Genomic DNA, 9,740 nt, shown 5'->3' with positions numbered 1-9,740 from the left:
AAGGAAGGAGAGGGAAGGAAGGAAGGAAGGAAGGAAGGAAGGAAGGAGAGGGAAGGAAAGGGAGGGAAGGAAGGAGAGGGAAGGAAGGAAGGAAGGAGAGAAGGAAGGAGAGGGAAGGAAGGAGAGGGAAGGAAGGAGAAGGAAAGGAAGGAAGGAGAGGAAGGAAGGAAGGAAGGAAGGGGAAGGAAGGAAGGAGAGGGAAGGAGAGGGAAGGGAAGGAGAGGGAAGGAGAGGGAAGAAGGAGAAGGAAGGAGAAGGAAGGAAAGAGAAGGAAGAGGGAAGGAAGGAAGGAAGGAAGGAAGGAAGGAAGGAGAGGGAGAGGGAAGGAAGGAAGGAGAGGGAAGGAGAGGGAAGGAAGGAAGGAGAAGGAAGGAGAAGGAAGGAAGGAGGAAGGAAGGAGAAGGAAGGAGAGGGAAGGAAGGAGAAGGAAGGAGAGGGAAGAAGGAGAAGGAAGGAAGGAGAAGGAAGGAGAGGGAAGGAAGGAGAGAGAAGGAAGGAGAGGGAAGGGGAAGGAAGGAAGGAGAAGGAAGGAAGAGAAGGAGAGGAAGAAGGAAGAAGGAAGGAAGGAAGGAGAAGGAAGAGAGGAAGAAGGGAAGGAAGGAGAAGGAAGGAGAGGGAAGGAAGGAAGGAGAAGGAAGGAAAGAGGAAGGAAGGAAGGAAGGAAGGAAAGAGAAGGAAGGAAGGAGAAGGAAGGAAGGAGAAGGAAGGAGAGGGAAGGAAGGAGGGAGGGTGGGTAGGTAGGACAAAATGAAAGAGGGATGGAGATACAGATGGATGGAGAAAGAACATGAACAAATACCTTACTAGTAAAATTGACAGATTCTATGATTCAGTGATAAAATTTGTAAAAGAAAAACATGTTGTTCAAATGGAAAAATAAACAGATTGAGAGATTCATTGTGGACATTTACATTCTTCTTGAGCAGATGGAGAAACTATCTGAAAAACAACAGAAGAGAAACTGTCTCACTCTGTGCTGACGAACCTCACGTGGACTGAGTCGTCTCGGACTTTAAAAACCACTGCAGAGCCACACAGGACGTTACACAACGGTTTCTGAGAGAAATGCAGCACTTCATGGTATTCTCAGGAATGTGAGTCATGTTCTTACACAACATCTGGTGCAACACAATCATCCGTGTGTGAACGGGTCGTCCTGCCTGAGCTGGAAGCTGCTGGGGCAAAGCGCACAGAGCCACCGAGCTCCACAGAGGACGAGTGGGAGGACGCTGCTTTGTTTTCAAAAAGCAGTTTGTCAGAGTGTGAGTCATGAAACGATTAAAAACGAGCTGTGTGTGTTCTGTCCTGCACCGAGCTGCTGTTTCTGAAGCTGAGCGATGCTCTGGGGAGAAGATGGAGGCCGCTCTCCTGTTTCTACTGAGGAAACACAGTGAGCAGCTAATTCTACAAATATAAAAAACTCTGATTTGTAGTGATGGCAGGAGCCTGGCGCCAGCTCCACGCCGCCGCACCTTCATCAGCGATATTTACATGAAGATGAATCCTTCTGATTCCAGGGTTTATTACGAGCTGCAGGTTTCCTGTGAGCTGCAGAATCACATTACAGCCGATCAGAAGGTTAACAGAGGCTGACCACAGCTCGTTACAGCCGGCGACAGATGTAATAAGATTGGATCCTGATATTTTACACCACATCTTCATCCTTGATTACACAGAAGCTACTTCAGTGTCCACGTGTCCCGACCCTGAGCAGCTGCGGCCCCGAGAAGGAAGACATCCTTTGTCTTCATCTCATCCCATATTATATATATATTATTTTATATTAGATTATATAACAATAATGTGAATCTCACATTATTCAGTCGCTGATTTAGTTTCTCAACTTTTACTGAACATTCTGTCCACGTTAAAGTCTGACTGAGGAATAAGAACTTTACTATTTACTGGAAACACAATAATGTGACACTAATAATAATAATCTAACACGTGTGTGTTACTGTAAAAACAACAAAAGGTTTTTCAGTGTCTCCATAAACATATTAAAGAATTTCAGATTCCAAGTGAAACGTTTTGTCCATGACGATGGGACTCGAGAAGATCCACCAGGGAAAAGAAACAAATGAAAGAATAACTAAAATAAATTATATTTAGAAAATACAAATACAATTCATAATTTAAGTGCCTTTAAACTCATGCATCTAACGACAGCTCGTGTATAATTAAAGTCCTTAAGTTCTAATCATCATTATATTAAACATTCTTAATTTTTAGGTGTTTATATGCTTTTATTTTTTGCTTGATTTTTATCTTATTTTTAAAGTTTTATTAAACAGGAACTAGGAAGTAAACCGGAAGCACGTGTGTCTGACGTCACTGTAGGAAAACAACAACAAGCCTCGGACCTGCTCTTGTTTTTATTCTGTTTTTATTCCGTTTGTCGTCTTTTAATCTCCGCAGCTGCTTCTTCGCGGTGAAACTTCCATTCACGGTGAATATCGATCTTTATTAAATTCAATCTTTTCTGTTTATTCCGCTGTTTTCCGATGCTAACGTGTGCTAGCTAACCCAGCTAACGCTAGCGAGTGTTGCTCAACACCCTGAGCCTGTTGTTGTCTCCTCTGCCCGGTCCCAGGTGCTGGTTCCGGTCCCGGTGGAGCCGCAGGTGACCGGTACCCGAGCAGTAACGTCTCGGTAACGGATCAGTAACGGACCGGTGCCGGTGGTTTAGCAGCCATGGCTCAGCAGAGAGGAGTCAACAGTCTCCAGTTCAACCAGGACCAGAGTAAGTTTCATGTTTCAGTCTGAACTTCATCAAACTACCAGATTAACAAGATCACAGTGAAATAAGGTTCAGGTTTATAAGACTGGACTCTAATAATAATAATGTATTAATGAACAAAGGGTTAAAACAGGATAACTTCATCCAACAGAAACAAGAACACAAAGTAAAACTATAGTTTTTATAAAATAAACTAAAGTTTCAGTATGAAAACAGCAAATATCCAAGTTAAACCTTTATGAAAATGTTAAGACAACTCAAGAAACTTGTTTCATTGTGTTGTCATATTGGAGCTAAAGGTTATAAAGTGTATTTGTTGTGATTCTGTACAGAATCAAACTGAAGATTTCTTCCTCAGAGCATCAGAGAAAATGTTTAATTATATCTGTTGTGATTTACAACTACACACAAATGTGTATTTTTGACATTATTTTCCACAAGTACAAGATACAAACATGTTATTGAAGCAGAATATCCCCAAATCTCAAAACTACATCAAAACAATATGATGATCTAAAACCTGTCAGGCGCAGCGTGTTGTGATTGGTTGTCACGTCACCGCTGCCTGTGAGTAAACTTATTTAAATAGCATCTTTGTCTTTTATCACCAGGTTGTTTCTGCTGTGCGATGGAGACGGGCGTCAGGATCTACAACGTGGAGCCGCTGATGGAGAAGGGTCACCTGGGTGAGTGGGTCTCACTGCTCGCTGCCACACTTTCTGTTTCGTACTCGGGTCTCTAAAGATCGGTTCTGTGTGTTTTGTGCTTCAGACCACGAGCAGGTCGGCAGCGTGGCCCTCTGCTCCATGCTGCACCGATCCAACCTGCTGGCCGTGGTCGGAGGAGGAGTGAACCCAAAGTTCTCCGAAATATCTGGTGAGTGAATGAAAACACCTTTCACATCAGACTGTACGGGTTTTCAAACTGTGAAGCGACGCAGGAGTTTATGATCTAATTCTCTAAACATATTAAAGGTTTATTAAAGGTGCAGAACTTCATTCAGAATCCAGTTTGAATGTTTCTTTCAGTGTCACAGTGATTCAGGGACATTTGGAGTTCACAGGAATCTAAGCTGCTTTTATTTTGACAGAACAGAAGCTGATAACTCAACTTGTAGCTTAATGTTAAAAAAAAACAAAAAGTAAATGAACTGCATTAGAAATTCATTGATATCTTTTCTGTAGCAGAGTGTGGAGCCGTCACGCTCACTTCACTTTCATGTGAACGATCTAACGTCTCAGTTTCATTTCAGTGCTGATCTGGGACGACGCTCTAGAGTCACGTGACCCCAAAGACAAGCTGGTCCTGGAGTTCACCTTCACGAAACCGGTTCTGGCCGTTCGCATGAGGCACGACAAGTGAGTTAGAGTCCGAACTGCTCCTCCTGTGGTTTGTTGTTGTGCAGCTACACAACGTGTAACTTTCCTCGTGTTCCAGGATCATCATCGTGTTAAAGAACAGGATCTATGTGTACAGTTTCCCTGACAACCCGGTCAAACTGTTTGAGTTTGACACCAGAGACAACCCCAAAGGTAAAAGAGATCCTCTCTTCTTTCTGAGTACGAGTCACAGTCTCTTAATCAATTCATCCACTGGTGTACATCTCACTCTCCTCCAGGTCTGTGTGATTTATGTCCCAGTCTGGAGAAGCAGCTGCTGGTGTTTCCAGGTCATAAATGCGGCAGCTTGCAGCTGGTTGTGAGTTCACTTCTAACGAAAACGCCTCAGTCGTTCTAATTTGAAGAAATGTAAAAAATAAAAGGTTGTTTTCTTCAGGATTTGTCCAACACCAAACCTGGAACATCATCCGCCCCGTTTACCATCAACGCCCACCAGAGCGAGATCGCCTGCGTGGCTCTGAACCAGCCCGGCAGCGTGGCGGCGTCGGCGTCTCGTAAAGGAACGCTCATCCGCCTGTTCGACACGACGACCAGAGACAAACTGGTGGAGCTCCGCAGAGGAACCGACCCGGCCACCCTCTACTGGTACGCAGCACATTCCGGTGGACTGGGTTTGTGGGGCTGTGATTGGCCAGTTGCACGTTCTCCTCTTGTTGTAACAGCTCCAGCTCTGACCTCCTTCTTCTCCTCTGCTTTGTTTCTTCAGCATCAACTTCAGTCACGACTCGTCGTTCCTTTGCGCCTCCAGTGACAAAGGCACAGTTCACATCTTTGCGCTCAAAGACACCAAACTGAACCGTCGCTCTGCGTAAGACAAACTCCTCCAAACCTCTCTGCTTTTGAACTGTCGATCAGAACTTCTCTTGTTTCACGTGACTCTTTGATCCTGTTCCTCTCATAAGACTGGCTCGTGTTGGGAAGGTGGGTCCTGTGATTGGTCAGTACGTGGACAGTCAGTGGTCGTTGGCCAGCTTCACCGTTCCGGCTGAATGTGCCTGTATCTGTGCTTTTGGAAAGAACACGTCCAAGAACGTCAACTCCGTCATCGGTGAGGAAACGTGAAAACACTCTGATCTTTCTTTTTCTGTTGAAACTTTCAGTTCAGTCAAATTTTTTTAGATATCGTTGTATTGTGTAAATAAGTCTCTGAAATGATTTGATGGATGACTGGAACATTTGTTCAATTATCAGTCTTTACTGAGCCAATCACAGCTCCATCAGGAGTCGTCTGCGACTCACAAAGATCCAGATTGTGTCGTCGCTGCATCGCGTCATTCCTCCTTTTCTAACGTGAAAACATTTCTACTCTCGCAGCGATCTGTGTGGACGGAACCTTCCACAAGTACGTGTTCACGCCTGATGGAAACTGTAACCGTGAAGCCTTCGACGTGTATCTGGATATATGTGATGACGACGACTTCTGAGGAACCAGCTCATCGACACGTGGAGGACGATGTGTTGTCGTGACGCTCGGACGTGATACTGAAGTTTCATCAAGTCCTGTGTTTGTGATCATTTCTACAGGAGGAACCAGTGTTAATATAAATACAGATTTCTGTGAGTCTGTCACTTTATTGAAAACTCTAAATTATTTTTTTAATATTAAAGATGTAAGTTGACGTTAATGTCCACGAGGAGTGTTCGTCCACTTCAGATCACGACTGTGTTTCGCTGCTTTGACGAGCAGACGTCACAAAGTGCTTCACAAGAAAAACAAAAGCCATGAAATCCAGACAAAGATAAAAGTGTAAAAAGATATTCGATTATTAGTAAGATGATGAAATAAGTGGATGTTGAGCTCCTGTTCTTTTGTGTTTGTGAGATAATTAAAGTCACACTGAAAATAAAGTCTTTTTTTAAGAAATCAGGTTTATTTACTTGTCTATTTGTCCAAATTATCAAATGATTGACTTGTCAGCACAGATAGCGCCCCCTGCAGTTAAGTGGGGAGAAACGCTAGGGCATGCGTGTCCTGATGTAAACGCTGTGTGCACGCTAAGCTGCTGAATCTAGATTAAAAGGTCTAAAGTCTAACTTCACCGATCTGGTTGTGAAAGGTCACAGTGTTGATTTTTTACAGTTTCCTTAAATTCAACGATGACGAGTTCATCCAGTTTGCTCTGATTCAAGCGTCTGAGAATCTTTCAGATCACATCGAGCAACGAGACTCAAACCTCAGATTTGATGCAGAAGTGAAGAATGTTATGAGAAGTTTACCTTGTAATTAATTGCCTGATTCTCAACACTTACATTTTACCATTTGATTTAAGAACAGTGAAACAAATCATATGGTAAAATGCAGAAATAAGAATTTCCCATTGAACGAAGACCAATCCTACAACTTCTTTTAAATAAAGAACAAATATAAATGGATTGAGAAAAGAATCTACTAAATAATCAGTAACATTTGAGTGCAACTTCATGCTTTTATTGTGAAAGGGAAGTTTTATGGTAAATCATCAGTTTTTAGAAAGTTAATATTCTGATGCTTTGTTTATTTTGGTGTAAACAGGAGATTTTAATAAATTACTCTCGAGTCTTCTTCTCCTGAGAAACAAACGGGACCAAAACAAATGTGGACGAGTTGTTGACTGACAGCTCCCCCTGCTGGTATGTGTGGGTATCAACTGGGTTGAGGATTTGTCATTGGATTTTATGGTTTGAATATTCATGTTAAAAACAGCAGTAAGTCAATGTTTAAAACTATTGTAAAGTATTTAAGCTGTGATTTAATACAGAATAAATGATTCCTTAAGTTATGATTAATATTCATCTGAACATCATAAGAATCATTTGTTTTAATCAACTTTACCAAAAAGTCAGAGAAATCTTGTGAGCAACTTTTGAATCAACCAATCACAGATATTTACACTCTGGATTTTTAACTGACAGCAGCATGTTATGCAATTTTAACACTTTTTATCAAATGTTTTTTTGGAGAAACAAAAATGACACATAAATAATATACATGTCAACAAAACATGTCTGGAGCTGATCTTTACAAAAGAAACTCAGCCCCAGTCAAACCACGGCCTCCTGGGTCCAGCTACAAGACGCAGATTTGAAGCTGCCAGTTACTCAAACGTCTTTTATAAAACTTCAGTTTGAACCTGTTCCAGGTGTCGCACCTGAGTCGGGTGGAAAAGTCCAAGATCCAAGACTCGGACTCGTGAATCCGTAGAGAAGCGTCACTGGGAAACGGGGGGGCCAAACATCTGCATGGTCTCGACAACGAGCGACAGATGATCCAGAAACGAGTTCACAGACACTCGGAGGATTCGAGCTTCGTCTGCGCTCCACCTCCTGAAACACAGAGAGACGGTGAACCGCTGCGAACGGGGACAATCTGAGGACAGAAGCAGCTTCATGTCTCTTACACAGACAACGTGCGGCCGGACACAGACAGATGTTTACTGATGCCTCCTTTCCTCGGCTCTCGGTCGGGGGACAGAGAGCACAGAGCGACCTCGGCTTCTCGGGACGTCGGGAAAGGGACGTCCAGAGAGCTGCGGTAGAGTTAAGGAACATTTCTGGAGATGTCACTGATTTATAGAATATTTGAGATTTTTTTTAACGACTCGAACAATTCTATAGAATGACAATAAAATATATATATATATGAGAAGTGTATTTGTGGCCTACAAATAACCCCCACCTTGTAAAGATAATACACAATGTGCATAACAGTGAGAAATCATATGCACAAATAATGATATAGTAGAGGGTGAGTAAATATGAACTTTAACAGACATTTCAGTCCATATATACAAACACCTCAACATGTCCAGTGTCGGTGAGTCTCTCAGGTTAAAACCTAAACGTCCATCAACCTTCCTGAAGAAGAACTTGGTTGAGAATCTTCTCAGTTTTAAACTTTTCCTCAGTGTCACAATGACCCGGTGACCTTTGTCTTAACCTCCAGTGACACTCTGCGAACAGGAAGCTGAGTCAGTTCGGCTCAACTCACTTCCTCCCTGAACATTAATACAGATTAAACAGGTTCCACAGAGGAACTGAGACCCCCCACGGGTCATCGAGTTATTTGTCCTGTTTCATGATCTAATATGAAACAGTGAGAGTCGTCACAGCTTCGTCTCGTCGATGAGACTCACGAGGAAACTTCGGCAGCTGATTTTAAAAGATACAACTCCAGTTTCCCGGGTTCAGGGTTTGTTTTCCCGCGAGCATCCTCGTTCTCTCCGCCTGGCGCCGCCATCTTGTTTGTGTTGAAGTGACCGGACAGGAAGGGACTTCTTCTTCCGGTGCGGTGAAACACAGACATGATGGCCGCTGCTGCGACAAGCGGCGGAGTGCGGTACTACAGGTGTACCACAACAGCACATGAAATATAAAATAATACATAGATGGTGGATTTACTCTATTGATACAAAATTATTGAATTGAATTGAATAAATATAAATTAAAATACTTACTTCCACCTACGACACAAATTTAAATCAGTTCTATCTCTCTATCTTATAGAAGCTCAAACCTGGACTATTTCAATGCACTTTATACATCAGTCAAACTTTAGTAACTTGTTTGCAGCTTGTTCAAAATGATGCTGCTATATAAATTATTGTTATTATTATTACTATTATTATTATTATAAGGCACACACATGTTATTTCACCTAATTTCCAAATCCACATTTTATTATCACGTGCATAAGAGATTTTCAATTTTTTTATTCGGACGCAATGAATTAAAAACTTCAACTTCGGCAGATTTAATAAACCACAAAAACTATTAATAGTTATAACTGTCAAAATAAAAGCGTAGTGAGACTTTTATTTTGTAGTGGTGCTGTCAGACTCAGCTGTGCCTCCTCCTCCTCCTCCTCCTCCTCACTGCTGAAGGACCGTTTCTCTCTCTCTCATCCAGTGACTCCCTGTGATCATCTATAAAACGATGTATTGATTGAATATCTATTGATATTTTGAGATATTTGCAGACGACAGACAGTGGACTCTCTCTCTCTCTCTCTCTCTCTCTCTCTCTCTCTCTCTCTCTCTCTCTCTCTCTCTCTCTCTCTCTCTCTCTCTCTCTCTCTCTCCCTCTCTCCCTCTCCTGCGGACTGAACAAGTGAGTACATGATGAATGTGTGAGTACCGCTGCACGTTACATTACACGGTGTCGTTACTGTGATAACTGACTGGGACCATTGAAGTGAAGGAAGTAGAATCAGATCATTGACTTGATTAAAGTGAAACATCTTGTAATGAAATGTGAATGTTTAAGTATGAAAAGTAAAAGTACTCTAAGAGATGACTATTTTTCGTGTATTTATTATTTATCTATTTGATAGGGACAGAGAATGTTAATGAACATCAGCTTAAAAACACTTCATGTAAAATGCTCATGTAGCAGCTGATTATGTCACTTGTGTTTTTTCTCCAGTTTTTTCTCTTATGAACACGATTTCTAAAAATCACCGTGAAGAATTTATTTCAGCTTTCAATTTATTTCAACAACAAACAGAAACGTTGACTTGGACTCAAAGATGATTTGTTGGAGTGTGGTGGTCAAAGGTCAACCCTAACCCTACTGGTGCTTCTTCCTCGTGTGGTCTTTATTCCGTTAACTTCATTAACCTCGGC

General features: G+C 42.1%; 2 protein-coding genes across 3 annotated transcripts; one reads left to right on the top strand and one right to left on the bottom strand.

Annotated features, from left to right (window-relative positions):
* Positions 1-2,305: 2,305 nt before the first annotated feature.
* Positions 2,306-6,007, top strand: wdr45 (WD repeat domain 45). Its single transcript, XM_035185056.2, has 11 exons — positions 2,306-2,449; positions 2,594-2,743; positions 3,352-3,426; positions 3,512-3,616; positions 3,993-4,098; positions 4,178-4,272; positions 4,359-4,438; positions 4,517-4,725; positions 4,847-4,948; positions 5,043-5,188; positions 5,455-6,007. Exons 2-11 carry the CDS (start codon positions 2,695-2,697, stop codon positions 5,562-5,564), a joined length of 1,077 nt encoding a protein of 358 aa, XP_035040947.1. The 5' UTR covers positions 2,306-2,449; positions 2,594-2,694; the 3' UTR covers positions 5,565-6,007.
* LOC118125955 (EKC/KEOPS complex subunit LAGE3) lies at positions 3,098-8,402 on the bottom strand. Of its 2 annotated transcripts, XR_004698897.2 has the most exons (4): positions 8,286-8,402; positions 7,518-7,646; positions 7,269-7,443; positions 3,098-3,613 (listed from the first exon to the last, which is right to left on the bottom strand). XR_004698897.2 is itself a non-coding variant. In XM_035185057.2 (3 exons), the coding sequence occupies exons 1-3, from the start codon at positions 8,354-8,356 to the stop codon at positions 7,329-7,331; spliced, it is 315 nt and encodes a 104-aa protein (XP_035040948.2). In that variant the 5' UTR covers positions 8,357-8,402; the 3' UTR covers positions 6,924-7,328. The 2 variants fall into 2 exon arrangements, 1 of the variants encoding a protein (XP_035040948.2); XM_035185057.2 differs by lacking the exon at positions 3,098-3,613 and having other exon boundaries at positions 6,924-7,443.
* Positions 8,403-9,740: the final 1,338 nt, after the last annotated feature.

The sequence above is a fragment of the Hippoglossus stenolepis genome, chromosome 18 (assembly GCF_022539355.2).
Source record: "Hippoglossus stenolepis isolate QCI-W04-F060 chromosome 18, HSTE1.2, whole genome shotgun sequence".
In the NCBI taxonomy this organism is placed as follows: Eukaryota; Metazoa; Chordata; class Actinopteri; order Pleuronectiformes; family Pleuronectidae; genus Hippoglossus; species Hippoglossus stenolepis.
This window is presented reverse-complemented; position numbering and strand designations above follow the sequence as displayed.